This window comes from Cervus canadensis, chromosome 21 (genome assembly GCF_019320065.1).
Source record: "Cervus canadensis isolate Bull #8, Minnesota chromosome 21, ASM1932006v1, whole genome shotgun sequence".
NCBI classification, from domain to species: domain Eukaryota; kingdom Metazoa; phylum Chordata; class Mammalia; order Artiodactyla; family Cervidae; genus Cervus; species Cervus canadensis.
In genome coordinates this window covers 8,732,300-8,757,063 of record NC_057406.1, presented here as the reverse complement: position 1 = coordinate 8,757,063, position 24,764 = coordinate 8,732,300, and the positions used below count along the sequence as shown (strand labels likewise).

At 53.3% G+C, this 24,764-nt stretch overlaps 1 protein-coding gene across 3 annotated transcripts in view; it reads left to right on the top strand.

The window, feature by feature from the left end:
- The window catches only part of CACNA1I (calcium voltage-gated channel subunit alpha1 I), a 120,904-nt gene that overhangs the window by 30,911 nt on the left and 65,229 nt on the right, over window positions 1–24,764 (top strand). For all 3 annotated transcript variants that reach the window (XM_043439850.1, XM_043439849.1, XM_043439848.1), the window contains exons 4-5: window positions 995–1,128; window positions 17,543–17,640. In XM_043439850.1, coding sequence (XP_043295785.1) covers window positions 995–1,128; window positions 17,543–17,640 — 232 coding nt within the window. The remainder of the gene's footprint in view (window positions 1–994; window positions 1,129–17,542; window positions 17,641–24,764) is intronic.

The following is a 24,764-nucleotide window of genomic DNA, read 5'->3' as shown; positions in this document are numbered from 1 at the left end:
CTCAGAGGTTCCCAAGCAGCCCAGTTTCTCTGATTCCCTTGGGGGTACATGTTCAAGATCCAGACCCCTGACCCATTCAAAACCTGCAGAATTAGAATCTCTGAGGTGGTCTGGGGTCCAAGTGGGTATCAAGCTCCTGGGCCGGCCCCAGGGTCCTGGGTGGAGTTAGAACCAATTAACCTCAGTGGGTACTAGACTGGCTTCCCTACCAGGTGGTGAATTTAGCGAGCATTCATCTCTGGGCCCCCAACACCAGCCTATGAGCTGCACAGAGAAGGTGCTCAGTGTCCATTTGTTGAACTGAATTGTCTTTAACCTTCACTGATCCTGGAAAGAGGGATTCCACCCAGGCCCCATCCTCAGGCAATAGACACTCACTTGAGCCCATGATGACAGCCGTATTTGGGGGCTTCGTTTCTGAACAGAGGAAGACAGCACGGGGACCTGGGCCCAGGGCGGGTGTCAGGCCTGTTTTGAGAAAGCCCCTTCCATGTGCATTTTGGAGTCAGAGAGACCTGAGTGTCATTTCTTCCCTTCACTGCTGTGGGAACTGTGGCGAGGTCCTGAAGCAGTGTGAGTTCCCGGTTCCTCATCTGTTAAATGACAGCATTCAAGGGGTCACTGAGAGAACTGAAGAGAGGATGCAGAGTGAGGGTCTAGCCCAGGGCATGGCAATTATTAAGGAGACCCTCCCTTTGCCCGCTCCCGTCTGGGTCCCTTCTCATTGTGCTTGCTTTTAGGGAACAATTAGAGGGGGCTGGAAAACCCTGGGCAAGCTCATCCCCCATTCTGGGCCTCAGTCTCCTCATCTGTGAAATGAATGCCTTGGACAAGGATCTCTGAGGTTCTCTCCCGGACCAGGAGAAGATGTTTCCAGGTCTTTCCCTGGGCCCCCGTGTTCATGCCCATGTTCCCCCCTCACACCGTGGTTCCAACCCTGTGTCCTGGGACCTCACGCTGTCCCTTGCTTCTTGTCTTCCTCCTGCCCCTGCAGGTCTTTGATGACTTCATCTTTGTCTTCTTTGCCATGGAGATGGTGCTCAAGATGGTGGCCCTGGGCATTTTTGGCAAGAAGTGCTACCTTGGGGACACATGGAACCGACTGGATTTCTTCATTGTCATGGCAGGGTAGGTAGACCATGTCAGACAGGTCCTAGCCTCTGATGCATGCAGACGTCATGTAAATAATCTCTGGGGCTTCTTGGTAATAATGATAAAGCTGTGTGTTATTGTCTGGATTCCTCCTGGACACCTATGATGGAAGAAATGATGTCCCTTTCCTTAATGGCCTGGACAAACAGACATTCCTTCCTCCTCATTCTGGTGAACTGTATGTCTTCCTGCACTGTCAGCTGATACTGGGTCTGTTTTACTCTAACTAACTGTGACCTTACAAAAGCCACTTAACCTCTCTAAACCTGAGTTTCCTCATCTGTGAAATGGGGATAATGTATAATGAAGGATAGCTCCATTAAAGTGAGCACCCAATAAATGTGAGCTATTATTATTATCATCCTAGATCACTCAGCAAGTTAGAGATCCAGCACGGACTCTACTGTCTGACTCCAAACTGTGGTTATTTCTGCCAAGACCTAAGCTATAGTCAGAAAGAGGTCAGGGGACAACTTAACCTGTTTGGAGCATCTTGGACTCTGCTCTGTGCCTTGTCCTTCCTTTCCTGGGTTAAACCAGGCTAGAGGCCCATCCACACATAAATCCAACAGTCAGCAGTTGACTGAGCTCCTACTAAGTGTCAGCACTGTCTTCAATGCAGGGCAGGAAGGATGGCAAATCTAGACATAAACTTTATCCTTCCCAAGTACCATCTGGAGAGAGGCATTCAGCAGCTACACGGGTGAACGTGCCACATGCTGAGACCAGGGCTCTGGGAAAGTGTTATGATTCTCTGAGAGCATCTTTGGGCCAGACTGGCAGCTTGGGGATTTGACGACTTGCCTGAGGAGGTGACGCACACACAAGAGCTGGAAGATGGGCAGGTGTTAACCATGCCCAGTAATGGTCAATATGGCAGAAGTGAAAAGCGGGGACAAAAAGGCTAGAGGCCATGAGTGTGTGTGTGAGTGTGTACACGTGTCAGTGTCCATGAGAGCATGTGCATTTGATACATGTGTGTGCCAACATACATATGTGATGCCCTCGAGAAGTGGCAGGGAGGGTGGCCAGGCACCTGGCTGAGATGGGAAGTCAGTATCACCATGTACGCACTGAATTCTGCAGATGTGTCCTGAAGGGCAGTGGTTTGCTCCCTGGTGTTCTTTAAAACGTCACAGTATCCTTTCCTCAGAGCTGTATTCAGCTCTACAGCCACATTATCAGCGATGATTTAAACCAAATTAGAAGTTAAACTGGGTCCCTACGTGGGAGCTGTGTCACCCTCTGTCAGATTCTTCCTTCTCATTCTCATCTTGGTTTGGCTGGAGGACATCCTTAAGTAGTTTTTTTTTTTTTTTTTAATTGGATTGGCCAGAAAGTTCATTTGGGTTTTTCCATCACATGTTAAGGAAAAACCCAAAAGAACTTTTTGACCAACTCAATAAAAAGAAAAGGTGTTTGGATAGTGTCATTTTTCAGTCTTGCCTGTCCACACATATATCCCTTTGATCTTGGTGGGTGAAGGGCAGTTTTCTTCTGCACTGCTGTAGAGTCACAGTTTTTCTCCCTCAGAACCCTGCATGTGGTACCATCCAAATCGACACCATATATTGCAGCCAAGGCCACTATAGATCTGGTTCTTCTTTGTTGGGAGAAACCTGCATTTTCTTTGCTAAAAGCTTGAAGATTTTCTCTTTACCTTCAGAATTTAGACATTTCACAAGGACAGGTGTTAAGTGAAGGATCGCTTCCGGTGGGGCCTTTTGGAACTCAAGACTTGTGCATCCTTCAGGTCAGAAAAAAATTATTCCGTATCTTCTTTGGTGACTGGCCATTCTTCTCTGCTCTCTCCTAGAATTCCCAGTAAGTGGTTATTTCCATTCTCTCTCTATTCTCTGCATGTTCCGTTCACCTCTCGTACAGATGAAATCTGTACTAAGAGAGAATTCCTTGACTTGGCCTTCTGAATCACTAACGATGTCTTTTTCTCAATTTACTGCCCCTAATGGAAGTGTTCATCTCCTCTGTGTCTTTTTAATTCTCAGGATCGCTTGTTGCTCTTGAATTTCTTATTTTTCAGAGCAGCTTGTTTTTATGGATGCAATATTCACTCATATCTCTTCATAGATACAAATTAGGCTTTACTGATCCTGAAGTCAAAGTATAATTTCCAGAAAGTTAAAAAAAAATTACCCTCACACAAATCTTAGAAGGAACATGTATATTACAGATTTATCTGACTCATTAATGAGGAATCAGCAGGATGGTAATCATCAGAATCAGGAAAACAGGCAATGGGAAAAAAACCTGGGGATATGAGGTGCTTACAATCAAAGCTGGTTAATGGCCTTATAGGGTCATAAAACTGTAACCTTTGGGGTTATCTTTTTATATTGGGCAGAATACCACTTACAATATCTCCAAGTTCACATGTAATTTCATAGCAGCCAGACCTTTAATTAACAGTAAAGAGTGAATTAGACCAAGGTGTATTCCCCCAGATAATGAAATAATCTTTAGATGGGTTTGTTAAATAATGCTGCAAATGACATCGCCAGAAATGCTGCCCTTCCTTTGCAAAGTTCCACATTTTAGGATGATTTTTCTTAACTCCTGTTTCAGGGAAGTCATTTGTTTTGCTGGCTCCACTGACTGCCTCCTTTGAGTGCCCCCGCCCTGCCCTTTTGCCTTGAAGACTTTCCTCTATTGCTTAGTGGTTCCTCTCTGTCTGCTCATATTTATGAAAAAAGACAACAAATATCTAAACTGAGTGGTCTAAGGAGCTGGATTGGCTTCAGCATTGTGGCGAGGTCTCCGTTTGATATCTTCTCTTGGTCTTCCGGGTGGAGGCAGGATGGGGGTTGGGGTCCACAGGCCAGCAGCCTCCTGGGGGGTCAGGGAGGACTGGGTACATGTGCAGGCCCTTAGGGCCCCATACGTGGTTTAATGCTCTGCTTTCATCAGTTTGAAATTCTCTTTTCTTTTTTTAGTGGTTGTTGGTCTTCCACAATGGAATTCTTTCTTTGAAAAATTTTTATTGGAGTATAGTCGCTTTACAATATTGTGTTAGTTTCTGCTGTATCAGCAAAGTGAATCAGCTATATATGTATACATATATCGTCTCTCTTTTGGATTTTCTTCTCATTTAGGTCACTGCAGAGCACTGAGTGGAGTTCTCTGTGCTACACAGGCAGTTCTCACTGGTTATCTAGTTACACGTGGAAGCCCCACTTTGTACCTAAGTAGTATATCTGTGTCAGCCCCGATCTCCCGATTCTTCCCGCCCACCCCTTCCCCACCTTGGTGTTTGTGCGTTTGTTCTTTACGTCTGTGTCTCTATTTCTGCTCTGCAGACAGTTTCGTCTATGCCCATTTTTCTAGATTCCGTATATGTGTGTTAACATGTAATATTTGAAATTCTTTTCATAAAAAGATTTTACTTTATATTGTTTTTTTCTTACTTTTGGCTGCGCTGAGTCCTTGTTGCTGTGCGCGTGCTTCCTCTAGTTTGGGCGAGCAGGGGCTACTCTCTGGTTGTGGTGCGTGGGGTTCTCAAGGCAGTGGCTTCTCTTATTTCAGAGCATCACTGTAGATGCCTGGGCTGCAGTATTTGCAGCACATGGGCTCAGTAGCTGTGAAGCTTAGTTGCCCTGAGGTATGTGAAATCTTCCCGAACCAGAGATCCAACCTGCGTCCCCTGCATCGGCAGGCAGACTCTTATCCACATTTTGAACAGGGGTCCTATGTTTTCACTTAGCACTGGGTCCTGGAAGTTATGTAGCCAGTCTTGGCTTGGCAGTGGGCTCAACAGAGACATTTTTGTGAGCCATGAACAGCCCCATGTGGGATGCTGGGAACTCTGGTGACCCAGAGTTCTGGGCCCTTCCTGTCCTTTGTGCCTAGGGATGGTGTGGGTGCAGAAGGCAGGAGGGGGAGCCATGAGCCTGGGCTTCAGAGCCCAGTCCCAGTCCCACCCAAACCCCCAGCTATAAATGTCCTGTTTTCTGAGCAACAGGCCTGCCATCCTGAGGACGTTTTCTTTCTTCCTGCTCCTCCTCGTCCCCAGATTACTGGCTCCCTTTTCAAGTGACAGAGGAGACAGAACCTCTACACCAGAAGGTGCCTGTAGAGGTCGGCGTCTTCACCTCCATATCCAGTCAGCCCCTGCTTGCATGCTGCCACTGGGGGCAACTCACAAGGTAGCTGATTGCAAACTGGGACAGTGTTTGTTGTTGTCCAGTCACTAAGTCGTGTCCGACTCTTTGAAACACCACAGACTGCAGCTCGCCAGGCTTCCCAGTCCTTCATTATCTCCTGGAGTTTGCTCAAACTCATGTCCAGCCTAATGTGCTGGAAAGTTCTTTGAAGGAGTTTGAAATTTGTCTTCCTGTAGCTCCTGCCTGATGGTGGATCTTGTCACTTACTCATTGAGAAAGTCAGCATTTATTGAGCACCTACTGCACACCAGGTGCTACGCAGGGGGCACACGAAAGGAACAAGACAGATGCTTCTGTGATTTCATGAAGCTCACGATTTAGGAAACAACATAAAACAGATAATAAAGTTCTAGATAAATTCTACATTGGGACCAAAGCTGTTGCAGCAAAGTAGAGAGGGCGATGAGGGCGTGGAATGGGTCTGTATACAGCTTCCTGAGGAAGAGAGGCCTGGGGGTAAGAGTTGACGAGCAGGGGGTTGGGGAGGTGTCGTGGGTAGAGGGGACAGCATGCAGGGGGCCCGAAGGGGCTGTTTGAGGAAGAGGAGTTGTCAGAGGCCAGGGACCCGTGGGGTGGGTGGGTGCTTAGAAATGAGGCCAGAGAAGGGGCAGGGGCCTGATCACCCAGAGGGGCCTGGAGTCTCTGGGCAGTGTGTGTTAGTGGCTCAGTCGTGTCTGACTCTTTGCGATCCCATGGACTGTAGCCCACCAGGTTCTTTCATCCATGGAATTCTCCAGGTGAGAATACTGGAATGGATTGCCATTCCGGCAGGGATGTCCCCAGAAGACTTGTGACAGCCTTCACACATTGGAAAGCGGCTCATTTCCTCCCCGAGTCTCCCCTTCCACATATAAAATGTTCCCAGCATCTCCCGCTGTTTATCAAAGGAGGGGAGGTGGCCTCCCCTGCTGGACCTACTTTAGGCTGTCTTGGTCCCTGGCTGGGGGGAAGGACCCCGGCTTCCCACTGATGACTTACGGGAGAGAAGAGGGACTGCCCTCACCCAGGACCACATGGGACTGTGGTGACCTGCTGATGGGCTGTGCTACTTGCCACCCGAGGTCGTGTTCACTCTCCGAGCCAGGTCTCTCCTACTCTGGAGCTAAACACAGTTGATTTTTTAAAAAACACACAAATACCCACCTTTGCATTTATTGTTATTAATTTTATCTTACAATGATCTCTTGGAGTCTTGTTTCCGTCACTCATTACATTTTCTTCCTGTGCTTGATCAGCCCAGGACAGCAAGGCCCTTGACACCTCACTAGAGGCTCTTCCAGTGTGTGACAAAGCCCCACTCATCAGTCGGTAATAGTGGAACCTACCTCACTGTGTTATTTAAGCTACGCGTCTCTGCCTTAGTCCATTAGGAGGTCATGAAATATTCAATGACATTCTTGTTGAACTTGAGATTTTCTTTATCTATGTATCTCCCTTGCTGCATCATACTGGTAATACTACCACCTCCCTTAACCAAAAAAATAAAACCACATGAAATGGCCATTGACAGCTGTGGGGAGGGGTCTGGGTACCTCTGTTAAAATCTTTCCCAAGAATTCTGATGACTGGTGTCTGGGAGGAGGGGTGGGTATGGTGAGCTAGGGCTGTAGGGCTGGGCTGGTAGGGACCATTCTAGAATGAGTCTGAGCCAGTGCCCTTGCCAAGGTCATGGCTGGTGTGGGCCCCTCCTTGGAGTAGCTCAGGGAACAGGAGTGGCCTTGAGTCTGATGTCCCTTAAAAGCTTTTGACTATGATGGTATCCTGGAGAAGGCCTTGGCGTGGAAAATGGAGCTGCTGGGGGATAAGCATGAGCCGATCAGGAATGGGCAACCTCTCCAAAACTTAAACATATGTGCAACCTTGTACCTCTTCTCTGTGCTCCTCGAAATTCAGAGAGCCACAGGGTTACTGGGGCACAGGTTAAAATACAGATTCTGGGGCCTCATCCAGGGGATCCTGACCCAGCAGGTACAGAGGGCCTAGGCATCTGCATTTTATGCAAATGCCCAGGTGGGTCTGGGTTCTTTTGACCCTCACAGAGCCCCTCATCAGGAGCCCTTCGAGTAGTGAGCATGATTCCCGGTTCTGGGAACCACAGGAAGGAGAAGAGGCCTGAGGAGGGCTCTGTCTCTGATCCGTGCCCAGCATCTGAATTAATTCTCAAGACAAGCAGATGTGCTCTGTCAATGAAACAGTGGGGACTCGTAAAAATTTCTGTCATCGTTAATAATATTAACATGAATAGCGGTAACATCAGGAACTCTGCACCTTGGCCAGGGAGGAAGGAGGAGGGGCTGGGCCAGGATCTATCGTGCCCTGGAAACAGCTTCTCCCCAGAGTGCGTGGGGAGCAGCTTCTCCAACCTGACTCTTACAGGCTCTCGGGCAACAAAATGTCAATAAGAATTGTTCCTTATCCCTGAACTAGAGCTTTCTAAAGAGATCAGGCAGGCTTGTCCTCTCTGTGGTTGCTTGCTGAGAGTTCCTATTGTCCAAAGTGGCCCATCAGTGGGACTTTAAAAAGCAAAAGGAATTGAATCCTCTTAGGCATTATCCAGGTGAAAAAAAAAAAAATAAGAGCATCTACTGTTTGCGGAGTACTCACTGTAGGCCGATGCTGTGCATTATCTGGCCTAATCTTCAGACTAGCACTGCGAGGGAGGGACTGCGGTCAGTTCCATTCCACAGATGAGCACAGCGACAGAGAGTGACCTGCCCGAGGTCACGACCTGGTAAGGGACAGAGCCAGGAGTTGCATCCAGGCACCTTGGCCCCGGGGGCATCGAATCCTGGTTCTGTGTAATGTGCTGGGTGTATCTGTCAGGGATGTATTGGACTGCAAGTTAACAGAACATCTGACCACAGTGCAAATCCTGGGATGTTTTTCCCGACATATCATGACGTTCCGAGGTCAGTGGTTACCGGTGATGGTTCTGTGATGTGGGGGCTGATGTCCTTGTGATTTTCCAGATCTTCTTTTCATGGGCACAGGGTGGCTGTTGACGCTGTGGGTGTCGTGTCTGCGTTGAAGGCAGTAAGGGTGGAGGGAGACAGGACTATGCCAGCTGTGCCTGTCTACTTGGATCTGGAAAACAACATATTCTTTTCTAGATCCTTCCCCATCTCAGCACACTTGGCCAGAGCTGGGTCTCATGGCCGTGCTTAGCAGCAAGGGAAGCTAGGGGAATGGAAAACATCATTGAATATGGGTAAATCAATCAAGAATTGTTCCCTGGGGCCAGGCAAGATTGGAAGAAGAGAGAATGGACTTCGGGTGGGCAACTCTCAGAGTCTGCCACCCTCTTCTCCTACAGCCTGTGTTTCTTCATTTGCTCTTGGCCAAAGCTGTGGCCCTCCCATGTCTCCAAGTCCTAACTGGAGCCTCAGGAGCCCTGCCTGGGCTGTCTGGGGATGTACGTGATCTGTTGAGAAATATGAAGTCAATTATCAACCCGTGTAAGCTCCACAGAGGCCTGTGCCCACTAGCAGACTTGCTGTGGTTACTGGTGTGAGAGGGTCACCACTGGGCTGTTTCCAGAAGCCTTTGCTGCATGGCTCTATGTCCATGATCTCTGGGTCAATCAAGGAAGCACTGTACATGTCAGCAGGCCCAGGTAGAATCCTCTTGGTTCTATGACTTTAGACCCTGATTTATCCTGGGCTCTATAGGTCTGTCTACTCCAGGGCTTGTGTGCTCCAGGGCAAGGCCAAGGCCGAGCCATTGTCCTGGAGTCCCTGGAACTCAACCCCAGAGTCAGCACAGAGGGGAAGCTCCATATTTGTTCTGTATCTTTGTGTCCCGTCACTGCAGAGCTGGGGGATCTGGGGCCATTTTCTTTTAGCTGAATCGGCCCTTGGGTGGGTGTGGACCTGGGAAGGTTCCAGGGAAAGTCCTGGTGTGGATGATTCTTCATTTGCATATGGAATAAACTGGGAGGGAGAGACAGCATGATGATTGTCGCTCTGGTCCGTTTCCATGGAAACAGGATGCTAGATGACATGGGGGACCGGGTAGGGGGTAAATCACCAGAGATTCTCAGGCTACAGGTTGACAAACCAGACACCAGTCAATCATAAATCAGTCAGAATTCTCTCAATTTATATGAACAGGAACCCTCTGAACCTTGTTTAAAGAAGCTTACCGTCCCTTTTCCTGAAAGTCGAGGGGTCTCTGACTTCAGGACCCGCTCAATCCAGGATCCTGAAAGATGTCACCAGGCAGAGTGTCCTCCCATCCTACAGCTCTTCTCGGTCCTCTGTGCTGACTTCCATCCAAGGCAGCTTTCCTCTGGGTTGGAGGGGTAAGGGGTGGGCAGAAGGAGGGCACAAACTCCTCCCTCCAGTTCAAGGGAAAGACACCCCTGCTTCCCCAGCCACTCCAAGCAGAGTGGGAGAGAGCCTCCTTGGCTTGGATTGGCTGGCACGGGTCATGGGCTCATCCCTGAACCAATCACTGTAGCCTAAATGAGGCAGCATTCTGATTGGCCAGACCTAGGTCAAGGTCTACGCCCTGGGCCAGCTGTGAGGTTGACCTCTCTCATACCACGTGGTCAGAGAGTGGGGAGGATGCTTTTGGCAAATCCCAGGACTGTTACCCTACAAGCAGAGAAGGGAGCTCCAGGTAGGCACAAATCTGTGATGATGCCTAGGTGGGTTGCCAGAACTAACGTTCCTTGACTGGGTTGCACTTTCTTACCTACACCCCCACTGTCCTGAGAACTTGGGGTTATTAACCTCACTTCCCAACTGGGGAAATGGAAGCTCAGAGATCATCAGCCTGCCTCAGGTCACACAGCCTGTAGGGACTGTGTGATGTGTTCAGGTATGACTGTCCCCAGAACCCGTGCTGACTCGCAACATAAAGGGTTTTACCCTTTCAGAGGCCAAAAGATCCCAGTTAATCTTCCCTGGAGGACTTGGACGGCCTCACCAGCTCTCAGAAGGGTGTGGGATGAGTCCCGGAAGAAGGATTTTTTTCCCTGAGGCTGTGGTGGAGCCAAAAGAATCCCTATTTGGTTTTCAGCAGCTGTGCTCACTGGCCGTGGTGCCAAGACTACTCTGGAGTAAGGGAGCTGAATTTTGTGGGAGGCAGTCAGGAGGCATATTTGGGATGTATACCCAAAAATGATAACACTGTTTTGCCTGAAGTTCAGCCTTACCTGGGCATCCTCTATCTACCTGACAACTCTACCCAGAGACAAAGTCACTGAGTGTTGTCCCCTCTGTAGAGCCTTGTGGAGAGATAGTCCAGGGTCTTCTGCTGCCGAAGTCCCCAAATTTCTTTTGTGGTCCCCAGTTCCTCCTTTACTCTGAACTTGGCCTGGCTTGGCTTCAGTCCATCAGTTTCTTTGTCAGGTAGGCTTAAGAAATCCAGTTCTTGGACTTCCCTGATGGAACAGTGGATACGAATTTACCAGCCAACGCAGGGGTCATGGGTTCGATCCCTGGTCTGGAAAGATTCCATATGCCGTGGAGCACCTAAGCCTATGCATCACAACTACTGAGCCTGCACTGTAGAGCCCGTGCTCTGCAATGAGAGAAGCCACCACAATGAGAAGCCCGCGTGCCCCAGTGAAGAGTAGCCCCGCTCGCAACTAGAGAAAGCCTGCATGTAGCAATGAAGACCCAGTGCAATCCCCTCCCCCCAGAAAAGAAAGAAATTTTGTTCTGGTCTCATAAGAATTGTGTGATGGTATCTGGGCAATAATGACCCACCAATCATAAAACACTGGCCAGAGTCAAGGGTTAACATTATCAGTCCCTAATTTTCTCTTTCCATGATTTCCTCTCTCCCTCCTGCCCTCCCTCCACTGAACACCTACTGTGTGCTGGGTGCTGGGATAGTAGCATAGGCTGGTGGTCTAGTTACCACCCGGCACAAGCCCGAGTCATCACAGAGCTGCCTCCTGACAGATGAGTTCCATTCCCAGCATCTCAGCTTCCTTTCCGTTAGCTACATCTTACATTACATTTTAAGAAAGCCCCTGTGAGTCCCTCGTAAAGATTGAGGAAACACCCTATTTTTATCAGTAACACTCAGAAATCATCTCCTGGGAGGGGTATTTCCTGGAAAGATGTTAAGTCTCAGTCATTTTATGTTGCTTCTTGTCAGCTCCTAGATTTTTCTTTTTATTTTTTTTCTGATCTTGTCCCTCAAGTTATTTGTTTGACAAGCTGGCAGGGGGAGCCTCCTCCAAGCCGGGTGCTGGACGGGGGGCTGGGGACATAACTAGAGCTCTGAGCCATGCCCTGAAGAACAGGGACACGGCAGCACCCCCTCGAGCCAGAGGTGCCCGGGGGTGGGATCTGAAAGCCAGAAGGGCGTCCCAGGGAGAGAGGCTGACAGATGCAGAGGCATATCTGCTGGTGTATTCTGGGAAACTGAGATGTTCGGGTGTTCCTGGACTGCAGGGCAAATGGTGGGCGGTGATGGAGTCATGGTCGGGGAGCCTCCAGAGGCCCTTATCATAAGCCTGGGCTTCCCCCGGCAGGAAGTGGGATCCAGGGAAGGGTTTAAGCAGGTAGCATGTGATTCGTGGGCAGTGTGCCCTGAGGCAGCAAATGAGGCTGTGATGTAATAATGGCTGGCTTTCATGTGCCAAACCCCGTCCTCGGTGCTGAATCCATATGTGAACGCATTTCATTGACCCCATGAGGTTGATTCAGTGACTTGCCCAAGGTCACCCGGTGCAAACCCCAAGCTGGGATTGGAACCCAGGCTCTGTGCTCTGAACATCGGGTAACACAGCCTCCATGGTTGCTGGCCCTATTCCACATGCTGCCGGTCTGATTTACTGACTGGCTGTGGGATGCTCTGCTTGACCTGATGATTGATGAAGGGTGGGGGGGCGGGTCGTGCAGAGCTCCTGGGCACCCCACTGCTCAGTTGGGCTCTGTCTATGCCTCAGCTTCCCGGGTGGGCGCCCTGCTCCCTCCAGGGGAAGGGGTGTAAAGTGCCTGGCACACGGCGAGTGCTCCGGAAAGTCCTCTGAAGCAACAGGACTCTGCAAGTTGCCAGGGAGAGAAACCAGTTCACCTGACACCTAAGCCCCAGAGGGAAGGGGCTGGCTCGTGTGCCTGGGCAGAACAGAGCACAGATCCGCGGTTCGGGTGCAGCTGGCGGGGAGTGCTCCAACCATATGGTCAGGATCCTGCCTCGCCCCGGTTCTGGCCTCCGCCTTCCTCTGTTCTGGCAGAGCTCTCCGGCCACCATGGAGGCAAGATGGCCATTAGCGCCTCCGGGTTTCCTGGTGGTGGCTTAGCCAGGGAGAGCATCTCTTCTCTGCCGTCCCGGCTCAAGGGCCAGCAGCTCCTCACAGCCCATCCTGAACCAGTCGCGGTGGCTGATGGTGGTCGTGCAGGACAGTGTCCAGCGGTAGACGGGGCCTGGGTCTCTGCGCCTCTCCTGGGAACCAGGCAAGAGGCTTCTCAGCAGGAATCCGTGGAGAGGGCCCTAAGAGCAGGTGTCCAACCTGCCTGCCCACCCTGGCATGGTCCTCACCTCAGCACGGCCACACCCGAGCCCCTTTCCCCAGATGACACCCCATCCGGGAGCTGGGTGCAGTCACCCTCCTCCTGGGGTGATGTCAGGACAAACGTGCTCGCTTTAAAGCAAATTTACTTACCTAATTAGGCGCCTGGGAGCTGGCAGGAGGTAGAGGGGGGGTTTTGTTGGTTTTTTTTTTTTAGACTTTTAGCACTGAAGCTGCACGATAAAGTAACTGTGTAATTAGGGATTAATTTCTCACTCCTGCAAGTGATGTCTTACTTGGGGCCTGGGGGAAGTCAGCCGGATGGTTATTCACCCACAGAGCACCTCTCTTCGCCTTCTCTTTTGTTGGTGGGGGGAGAATGCTCCTTCAGCTCTCCCGAGGGGGGAGGTGGCTTCTTCCGTCCCCAGTGTCCTTCGGGCTGCATAGATTCCCCGAGTCAGTGCTGTGCCTGCTCTGCGTGGTGGGGCTGGAGCGGGCTGTGTCTGAGAGATGCCTGGCCAGCATCCAGCCGGTCGTCCAAGGACGATGCCTCGGCCCCGCCCCTGCTGGTCCAGGTCTGAGGCACACAGCCTGTCAGGGTCCCGCTGGGATTGCACCCTGTTTGTGTTTGCAGGGTGACCTGTTCATGAACAGCCCCTTGCTGGTTTTTCTCTCTCTGCCCCCTCGCTGGGCCTCCTGGGATCACCTCTGAAGTAAACTGAGGCTCCTGAGTCCTGGGCTGAGGCAGTGTTGGGGGATCCCAAGCCAGATGGGAGGTGTGAACAGAATGTGGGTGGAGCCAGAGCCCAGAGGGGTGAGGGCAGCCCGCGGTGCAGGGAGTGGGGAGCAGTGCTTCCTGGAGGAGGGGGTCTTGAAGGCGGAGAGTGAGGAGGATGGGCTCCACTCAAAGGAAAGGGACAGGGAGGCGTGTTTGGTAAGCTCTTTGCGCCTGGTGCCTGAGATGTGTGGAGTAGGAGCAAGGGGTGGGGGAAGGGGGCCTAGGCCAGACTGCAGGGCTGTGAAGATTCTGCTCAGGGCTTGGACTTTGTTCTGAGGGCAGTGGGGAGCCACTGAGGGTTTAAGGCCAGGAGTGACCCAGCTAGCTTTGTGTTTCAGGAGCTCTGGGCTCACCAAGGCTGCTGCGGCTGTCAGCAGAGAGGGACGGTGGCCGGGCGGGGGCAGGGTCCTGGAGCTGTCGGCGACTGTCCACGTTGGACTGGTGGGTACAGTCACCGTCAGGACAGCGTGGTTCCAGGGCGGAGACTCAGACCTGCAGTTCCTACCTCCCAGCCCCTTGCTTGGCGCCTGTCTCCCCATCCTTGTTCAATGTCCAGCTTTCTATCCTCTGCCTCTCAGGGAACTGTGAGAACTGCTGGATTCCTCACCGTGCACCTGCTGTTTACTCTTTACCACTGAAAGCATTTACACTTGGTCTTGCTCCCTCAGACAGGCGATGCGGCTGCAGCCGGACACCCCGATGGGTTCATAAAATACAGAAGAGAGAGTCAGGACCTGGGAGAAATGTTCAGGCAGAGGAATTCTCGGGGCCAACGCTGATCATGCTGCCATGAACTCAGTGACTCATCACATTTCCCCTTATGACTTGACTGCCAGGAAGCTCAGAGCTAAGATCTCGGCACTAAGTTCTTCAAGAAATTTCTCTGGGGGAGTTTCTCAGTGGGGATCCAGGCGCTTGCAACTGGTGAATTTCAGGGGGGTTTTTGCAGTAGAGGATCAGGTCAGAGGTGAAGGGAAGGGGTGGAGCCACTGTGTTGGTCTGATCTGCCAGGCTGTGGCTGTGTAGTCCCCTTCGGAGATGGGACAAGAGTCAGATCAGCCTCCGTGAGAGGGCTGGGGTCTAGGAGGTGTTCAGATCCTAGGGCTTACTAACTCTGGGTTATCGTGAGCCTTGGTGACATCCAGTCATAACTTGTATCGTGCTCAAGACCCAGGGGCCAGCCCCACTTGTTTTAGAGAAACACATAAGGAAGGTGAACCCGATTTCTCACCATCGGGCCTGAATATGCAGGGCATCTATAGTTTCCCATTCTTGCCCTCCAGCCTATCCTAGGTCAGGGCGATGGTGGATGCTTCTGATTTAATTAAGAAGATTTAGTCCCAGATTGTGGACTGCGGGTTCTTTGAGAGGGGATCACGAGCACGGAGCCCACGTGGCCGAGTGGGGCGGGAGAGTCAGGAACTGGGCAGGATTGTCCTGAGGGCTCCCAGCACAGAGCAAGCCCTATGTGGCTTGTGGGTCTGCCCTGGTCCAGGGGAGCAAGGAGGGGCTTGGGGTGGGATCTGACTGATGTAGAGGGCGCTCGAGGAGGTTAACTCAGGTGAATAATGAGAACACATGCAAGCGGCCCTCAAAATCCATTCGCTTTTCTCTGTCTACCCCTCTGCCTGTGAAGCAGCTATTTATTTTTATTGTGAGACGTGAACAAATCCTGGACTGGCACCTGCTGGAGCTCGGAGGTGTGCCCTGGGTGGGTTCCGTCTGGCGTGGGCGGGGAGCCCCCCTCCTCCAGCACACCCAGCAAGGCACCAACCGAACCGGTTGTCAGGATGGAATAGAACCAGGCAGAAGGGATAGGGTCTGTGTTAGTGGGGATGGGGGAAAGGGGAGGGGCAGGCTGGAGCTGGGCCTGGCTGCCTGCCCTGGGGTGGCTGTCCTGGGCCTGGCGTGTGTGTGTGTGTGTGTGTGTGTGTGTGCGCGTGCGCCAGCGTGAGAACCTGTTTGTGTGCCCACGTGTGCCACCCCCGCAGCGCCTCCATCACACACATCTCCCGGGCTGCCTGGAGAGTCTTTCTTCCAGATAGGAAAACGACAGTTTGGCTCACCCACGCACGGAATCCTCACGCAGCCCCCCTCCCCCGGCGCCCCCTTCTCACGTCACCCGCTGCCCCCGGGCGCCTCAGCCCTTGCCCTCTCTGCCTGGCTGCTGCCCCCTGTTCCCCCGCTGCATCCCCTCCCGCCCCCTCCTCTGGTCCCCCCGGTGGTCTCTCTCTGGTTCTGAGGTCTCTGTCACATTCCTTCATCTGAATTTGGGCTCTGGTAGGAGCGAGTGTGGATGAGGGCATTCAAGGAGTGAGTGTGTATGTGTGTGTGCACCAGAGGTTGTGTGCAGGCGTTTGACTCTGGGTTGTGTGTGTTTGTGTGTGTGTGTGTGTGTGTGAAAGAGAGAGAGAGACAAAGAGAGGGAGTGAAGCCTGGGCCCCAGAAAGCTGGGGGATGGATGGAGGCGTTTGAGGCAAGCAAGGCTTTCACTCAATTACTCTTCAAGTGGCGGGAGCCGGGCGGTAGCCTCACAACAGTCGGACAGGTTTGCATGGTGTACGGGAGAGGCCTTCATTCCCGCTGACGGCGGTGACAGGTGGAATTGGCAGCCGGGCCTGAGTCTCAGGCTTGAGGGCCCAGGTCTGGCGATTGGGGCGTCTGGGGTGAGGCTGGGGCGGCAGGTCCCTGGGGCCTGCCTTTCAGAGATGGGGAGCAGGTAGCGACTGAGCAGGGACGATTTGGTGGACATGCTGGGAACTACAGAGGGGGCCCTCCTGAGATCTGCCTGCTGTGGAGATCCGGGAAGGCCTCCTAGAGGAGGCAAACTGCCTCTGAGCTGCTGCTGGACTGGTGGACGGTGGGAGGGGTGGGCGGGCCTGTGGGGAGAGGCCCCGAGGATGAGAAGGAGGGCAGCGGTGAGGGCTCCAGGGCTGTCTTTGCCTTTGAGTCTCTGCCCTGCCTCCGTTCGGACTCCTGAGGGTAGGGGCCTGTCTGAGTCGTTCTTGGGTCCATAGCACTTGGACTGGCCTGGTTCATTATGGACCCGGGTGTGGGGAAACTGTCAAGTCTCCCGGGGCTTCTGTACGGAAACCGATTAAGTCTTCAATAGAGGAGGGAGGCGTTCTCGGCAGAAGAGACAGTGGGAGGAAGGCCTGGAGCCGGTCAGTGCAGTGAGCCCACGAGGCTGGAGCCTGGGCGCCTTGCAGGGGCTGGCTGGCGGGCAGGCCCATAAAGGGGATTATTCCTACAGGTCAAGTACTGCCTGCCTGCCACACCCCCGAGCCCTGGTCTCTGATGCCTGGCCTCGCAGAGCCCAGGTGAAACTCAGAAACTGGGGAGGGGGCAGAACTGGGATGGCTCTTGGCTTGAGCTTCTAAAACCTGTTTTCTAGGTGACCTGGGACATGTGACATCACCTCTCCTACAGCCTCATCTCATCATAAATCCGGGCATCTAACCCTGACTTGGGGGGTTCCTGGGGACTTGGGGAGATGGAGGGATGGGGGGTTCCACCCTGGTCTCTGCCCTCAGCGAGGGCTTTGCAGACACTGCTGTTGCGGCTGTAGCTGTGATGGCCAGTCACCATCTGAGCTCAGCCTGGGGCCTCTGGGCACCTCTGTTCTCCCCCTGGGCGATGGGGTGACTGCTCCCTGTTTGGGGGGCTGCCGGCTCAGTGCTGGACAGGTTTGGGGGACCCAGGGTCTCTGCTCCTTATTCCCTCTGCCCCCGGCCGCATTTACCGGGCTCCTCCGGGCAGTCCACACGGTGGATGTCACCAGCCCTGCTTTTGGTGGAGGAGATGGGCCCATGGGGACAGCCCGAGGCCACAGGGCTGACTGGGGCTTAGCCAGGGATTCTGACCACTTTTCTTAGCCCATCCGGGTGTGGGCGTGGCTGGTCTGGGCCGTGGCCCCGCCGCCCCTCGAGCGCGGGGCCTCACTCTCCTCCCCTCTCTTCGCAGGATGGTCGAGTACTCCCTGGACCTCCAGAACATCAACCTGTCGGCCATCCGCACTGTGCGCGTCCTGAGGCCCCTCAAAGCCATCAACCGTGTGCCCAGTGAGTAGGCGCCCCCGGCCCTGCCCCCGGCCCACCCTGCCACTCACGCACTCAGCAAGGCTGCCCAGCACCTCCCAGTGCCACGCCTGTGCTGGGCACGGGACCCTTCTGTGACAGGACAGATGTGAGCCCTGCTGCCCAGGCCACTTGGGCCATTACTCGGGCCTGAAGATGCTGGAGGGTGGCCCTGATGCCTCTGGGTCCCCAAGGGACTCATACTGCAGCAAGTTTCTGGCTTGTTGGGGACAAGGTTCCTTGCAGGGGGCTAGTCATGGTAGGCGGGTGTGTGAAAAGAAGCTGGTTAGTTGGAGGGAGTTTTCTTGAAGCTTTCTACTGGGGAGGGGCTCCCGGACCCCCAACTTGTGCCGAGTGACCTGGAACTCCAGCTCCTGACTGCCCCCTATCCCTCATAGGTTCACCCCGCCTCCCACATACAGGTCCATCTACCCGCTCGGCTCCCCCATCTGACCAGCTGCCCCCATCCGTCCACCCACCTAGTATTGAGAGAGGTTATCTGAGAACAACAATCCCTGACATCTGCCTAGACTCACACTACTTTCAAAGCCTTTCATCTCTGTGATTTCTTTTGAGCCTTACCGTCCCCCTGGGCTGGAGTTGGGCTGTGCTCATGAAAAACTGAGATGAAAAAAACCGAGACTTCAAGGAAACATGAGGTTACTTGCCCAGGAGGTCCCCCGACTCTTTTCCACTGCCTGGTGTCAAGAATGGAATGGGGATTCGGGAAAGGAGGAGGGGGAGCCCTGCCCCAGGGAGCTTCTGTCCTGATGGAGAAGGACAGGGACTTCCGCGAGCATCCGCCCACCTCCTGTGTGTCAGGCTCTTGACATGCTGATGGCTGACTTAATCCTCTCGACAACCTATGTGGGTTCAGGGAGGTTAAATGGCTTGCAGAAGGTCACACAGCAATTCAGGGGCAAGGCAGGGATCTGAGCAGAGTTCTGTCTGTCCCAAGCCCCTCTCTTCCCAGACTCGGTCTGAACTCTAGCTCTCTTCCCTGCCTGAGCCTCCGTTTCTTCTTCTGCAGAAGGTGAAGGGCTCCCGGCACCTCGTTCTCCTCCCCAGGTGGCACTGACCCCGCTCCACCCGTTCCCAGCCTGCCCACCTCTCTGCAGCTGTCCGCCTGACTCTGGGCTCGTGTCCATCAGCCCGGACAGGCCTGGTGGGGCAGTGGAGGCTGTGCTTTGGGATGTTTGTAGAGCAGAGGGACTTGAGGATGGGGCAGGCTGGCTCAGGCTGGAGGAGGTGCAGAGGGGGAAGGGCTGGTGTCTCAAGGTCACATGTACAAGGTCAACTCCCCACACATGAGCCTTGACATGATGGGGAACTCAGGGGCCCCTGAGAGCTGCTGTGAGGGTCCCAAGCGAGGGCTTGAGAGGTAGGAATCGAGAGGTGGGCAGTGGGAACTCAAGCTGTCTGGGAGCGGGAGGAGCAGTTCACCTTTGTCCCCTCCTGGTCCTAGGGAGACTCCCTCGGGGCAGAGAAGGGGCATCCAAAGAGGCCATCCTGGCTGGCATCCTTTCTGTCCTTCCCACTTGCCACCAAGCCTAGGAGTCTTCTTAAAGATCACCTCATTCTAAATCATCTTTACCCCTTTTAACAAATGAGGCCAGTGAGGCCCAGAGAGAGGGCCATGGCCAGCCCAAGGTCACACAGCAGGTCAGTGGCAGGGACTGAACTGGAGCCCGTTTCTAAGCAGCACGCTTCTCCCAGGGGTGCATGTTTCCTTCCCCAGGCCCCGTCTCCTCCTGGGAACCTGGCCACAAGGCAGCCTTTATTCCCGCAGCGCCCAGAACTATGGTGTGTAGCAGGTGCTCAGTAAATAGGTGTGAAGTGGACCCGCTGGGCAGGTATATCGAGCAGCTGTCCTGTGCTGCCCATGCTCAGACCGAGGGGTGCCAGGCATGTGGAAGGCACAGGGGTGCAGGGAGGGGCACAGTGGGGGGCACTGGGGGTCTGAGGTGGTGTCTGAGCTGAGACCCAGTGGAGCATGGGGGCTGAGCTGACAAGGGAGTATTTTAGAGACACCTTGGCAGCGGTGAGCAAGTGGATACAAGACTGCTCCCGCAATGCGGGTGAACGATGGCCAGGCTGGGCAGGGTGGAGAGGAGCAGGTGGATGGAAGGTCTGGTCCTAACTCTGGAGAGGCCTGGAGGGGATCAAGCGTCTGACCTGGGCAACCTCAACCTCAGCAGGGAGGGCACCGGGCAGGGGCTGCACCTCTCCTGGGGGTCCCCCTCAGGGAGAAAGGCAGGGCTGCCCTCAGGGGGCGGCGACCACGTGGCCAGTCACCCTCCTGGCCATGCAGCCCACAGGCCTGGCCCCCTTTCCGGAGATGGTGTACCGGGGTCACACAGGGGTGTTTGTAGGCTATCCTACTGTCTGCATCTCCCGTCAGGTCTCAGGGTCTGACAGTCATGGGAACAGCGATGTGACAGAACATTTCTGAGAGATGGTCTGGGTGGGAGGTGGGCGGGATAGACATGCAGGGTATGGGTCTTTGTGGATGTGTTTCTGTACATTTGTGCATGTGTGTGTGTGTGTGTGTGTGTGTGAGGGTCTCTCTCTTTGAGAGACTGTGTGTATATGTGTGTGCACATGTGGGAGTGTGCACATGTGGGAATGTGTACATGAGGGTGTGCACATGTGGGAATGTGTACATGGGGGTGTGCACATGTGGGAATGTGTACATGAGGGTGTGCACATGTGGGAATGTGTACATGGGGGTGCGCACATGTGGGGGTGTGGGCCCATGTGCCTCTCCTCCCCCCACCTCACTGCCCATGTGAGGGGCTCATTTGTGGCTCCTGGCTGTGGGGGTCACTTGCAGGCCCCAGTGCCAGTCTGTCCAGTTCTCTACAGAAGGGCAGGGCTGGGCCCCACGCTCATGGAGGTTTTGATTTTGGAGGGGGCAGCCCCAAGGGCCCAGAGAGGAGTCCAGGTCTTTCCTCAGGGGCTTCTTTCCTGCTAATAGGCTTTGCTAGGAGGCCCAGGGCTGCCCGAGATGGGCAGTTCTGTTCCCTCTCTGAGCTGTTTCTGCCTCTCAGCTGACAAACGAATCTCTTGTTTTCTCAGAACCTAGCCTGGGGGGCAGTTATTGAGAGCATGAACGCTCTGGGATCCAAAACAGCCGATGTGCCTCACTGCTGTCCCCGAAAGGGACTTTAAGATAAATCCATCTTCATGAGCAACTTAACAGGAACCTCAGGCTGTTGCAATGGGTGCACTAATCCAGACCTCACCACTTCCTTCCCAGGTGCCAAGAGCTCTGCCCAGAGTCACTGGGAATGAGTGGCCTGTAGGGGTGGGGGGTCACTTAGAAGTGTCTCTCTGAGAGGTTTGGTTGGTTGCCTTTTTTTCCTAGCTGTTTCCCTGAACATTCCAAGTCCTCCCATTTATCCTTTTTAGGCCGTGCCGCACGGCATGGGAGATTTAGTTCCCTTAGTCCCAACCAGGGATCGAACACGCATCTCCTGCATTGGAAGCATAGAGTGTTATCCACTGGACTGCCAGAGAAGTCCCCCGTTTATCTTTATTGCTGCTTCTGCCCTGGGACTCATTCAACAATAGCCTGTAGCTTTCCATTTGGCCACTAGATGGCAGGCTAGAGGATTGGGATGGCGAAGTCAAATTATGAGTTATTAATTGCAAAGCTGTGGAGAGGGAGGTGGCTGCCTGAAGTTTGCCTGAGCAACCAGGAAGACTCAGTTGGGTTTTCAGGGAATGTAAGTTCTGCTTCTGAGCTCTGCTGAGAGTCTGCTGTGTGACCTGGGAAGCCCTTGGGAGTCTCTGGGCCTGTTTTCCTATTTGTACAAAGGAGGAGCAGGGACTTTGTCCAGGATGAATGGGGCCCCTGGGGGTCATGCTCTTTACAGAACATCATAAAATGTGTCCCTCCACTCCATCCCTGTAGGTGTGTCCTGACCACTCAACCATTGGCAGATAAAGGGCAGGAGATAGCGTAGAGGAGCCGGTTGGGGAGGGAAGGAAGAAGCACTAGACTGCCAGTCAGGAGGCTGGGTTCTGACTTTTTATAAGTCCTTGCTGTGTGACTTTTTATAAGTCGGTATCCCTTTCTGGGCCTTGGCAAGATGGGGCTGATTTATCTTTGAAAGTGCTCCCTCCTGGCATCAGTTGACTCCAGGCCTCAGCCACCCTACACACCCCTCAGTCAGCTGTTCAGTTCAGTTTAGTCACTCAGCCGTGTCCGAGTCTTTTCAACCCCATGGACTGCAGCACGCCAGGCCTCCCTGTTCATCACCAACTCCTGGAGTTTACTCAAACTCATGTCCATTGAGTCAGTGATGCCATCCAACCATCTCATCCTCTGTCATCCCTTTCTCCTCCTGCCTTCACTCTTTCCCAGCATCAGGGTCTTTTCAAATGAGTCAATTCTTCGCATCAGGTGGCCAAAATATTGGAGTTTCAGCTTCAGCGTTAGTCCTTCCAATGAATATTCAGGACTGATCTCCATTAGGATGGACTGGCTGGATCTCCTTGCAGTCCAAGGGACTCTCTAGAGTCTTCTCCAACACCACAGTTCAAAAACATCAATTCTTAGGTGCTCAGCTTTCTTTATAGTCCAACTCTCACAACCATACCTGACCACTGGCAAAATTATAGCTTTGACTAAATGGACCTTTGTTGGCACAGTTCATCTGTGGTGCCTCCCAAAGCCCATTGACCAAGTCATTTAGATATGAAAAGTGCTTTTTCTCCGTTAAGAAACTAGGGCAGTTACTGCTAAAGCCTGAGCCGGCTGAGTCTGAACTGCTGGCCCACCTGTGCCCCTGTATGCCCTGACCCAGGCTGTGGAGGGGGTTGGGAGGGAGGCCTAGGGAGCTCAGGGCAGCTGTCCACCTCCTGGAGCCCTATTTGGCTGACAACCCCTGGGTCAGCAAGAGTCCACCTCTGTGCAGGGGCCTCTGGGCTGGGGCTGGGCTGGGCAGGGCCTGGGGACAGGGTGGCAGAGCTGACAGTGCTGAGTGGAAGGCCTCTATCGGGCCCCAGCTGCAGGCTCAGGACTGGAGATTTGCTCTCTACTGACAGGCCCCAGTTCTGGTCCTTTCACTTGCCCGTTGTGGGACCCTGGGCCTCTATTTCTCCAATGATAAGATGACATTAGTGATACCAGTTACTATATGATTTTCTAAGGACAAAATGCTCCCATGTGTGTAGAGAGCTTAGCATGGAGCCTTGTATGCAGTAAGTGGTCAACAGGTGCTACTCTAATGAAGAAGGTGCTTGGGAGTATTGGGGTTGGAGGGTGAGGGCATCAGGACCTCTTCACAGAGGTTGCTTGTGGAAAATGCTCATGAGGAACACAGAGAGTGCTCACCAGGAACACAGAAAACTGGGAAGGGTGGTCCTGGCAGACGGAGCGGGATTACACATGCCAGGCTGAAGAGGAGCTGTTCTGGGACTGTGTGTGTATCTATGTGCACATGTGGGGTTGTGTGCACGTTTTAGTGCGTAGGCGCAGAGCACTGCATGTCACAGGGAGGTGTGAGGTGAGCGTTCCACGTCTTCTAGGGATTTACTAATAATGATAAGTGGCTAAACTTTATCATATACTTTACACAAACTGTATCATAACAGTCCTAGGATGTTGGTACCGTTGTGATGCCCACTTTACAGATGGGAAAACTGAGGCAGAGACAGCTTGAGTAACCTCCTGAAGGTCACACAGCTGACCAGAGCTTTGTGTTTCCTTTCACAACCTCCTTCCTTTCCTTTTAGTGCATAGGTATCTCAGCCACCCACTCCATCTGCACAGGGACATCAGGAAAGACACCTGCCCACATCCAAGGTCAAAGCAGAAGGGCCCCATGGGCTGAAGTAACGGCCCCTTCTCTACCCCCAAGTTTGGTGTGGTCCAGACCTCTGAATGCCTTTCATTGTCAGGGTGAAGAGTTCTTGTGGTGCTGGGCCCTTAGTAGCCTGAGGGGGATGAGTCACGGCAGGAAGGAGGATGGTAGAGTAGTTAGCGCGGAGCATGGTGTCTGAGTTGCCCTGCCAGTGTTCAGAGCTTGGGCCCATGTTAGTTAGCTGCCGGACCTGGGAAAATAAACTTCTCTTGTTTTGGACCCCTGTCCGCACAAGGGGGATGACACATGGCACCTCATTGTGGGTTAGTCTGCAGTGCCAGATGTAGAGCAGGTGCCTGGTGAACTGCTCCATCCCCACACCATCAGAGGGAGGGTCCCAGTGTCGGGGCTGCAGACCGCAGCATCCAGAGCAGTTAGACCAGGGTTTGTGCCTGGGATCTTGGCCACCTCTCAGACCTCAGTTTCTCAATCCATAAGGTGGGCCCCAGCCCTCCCTTGCTAGGCTATGAGGTAGCAAAGCATCTTCATGACACCTGCTCCTAGAAGGTGCCAACACCATACATTGATCACATAGGGGTCTCAGGTTGTCGTTTAGTCGCTAAGTTGTGTCTGACTCTTTTGCAACCCCATGGACTCCACCCTGCTAGGCTCCTCTGTCCGTGGAACTTTCCAGGCAAGAATACTGTTGAGGGTGGCCATTTCCTTCTCCAGGGGGTCTTCCAGACCCAGGGACTGAACCCACGTCTCCTGCATTGACAGGTGGATTCTTCACCACTGAGCCACCGGGGAAGCGTCTCATACTCCACATGTCATATTCCAGATCTGTTGGCACAGGGCTGGGGTGCCTGAAAACAAAGCTTGCATGAGAATCTCAGCACTTTCAATTTGTGTGTGTGTTCAGTGGGGCTTGGGGCGCAGCTGAAGAAGAAGAAAGGTCTGGCAGCCACCTGGGAAGGAAGGGAGGGAAGGAGGGAGGTGGGGAGAGAAAAGAGAAGACATTGACCAGGGGACCGATTTCCCCAGGGCTGCTCCTTTCAGAAGAGATGGGGGTGGGCTGGAGAACATCTGGGCAGAACATCTGATGAGAACAGGAAAGAGCAGCCAGGACTGCGAGAGGAGAGATGCTTGGGGTGGGGATGGGGTGAGGGCAGCCCTCTCCTCCCCGCTCTGCCTCTGCACTGGGTCAAATTCTGCTTTACACATCAGGAGGGTGTGATTCTTGGCCAGGACACCAGATCAAGAGAGAGAGCCACTGCCTGTGTGTTCATTCCTTCATCC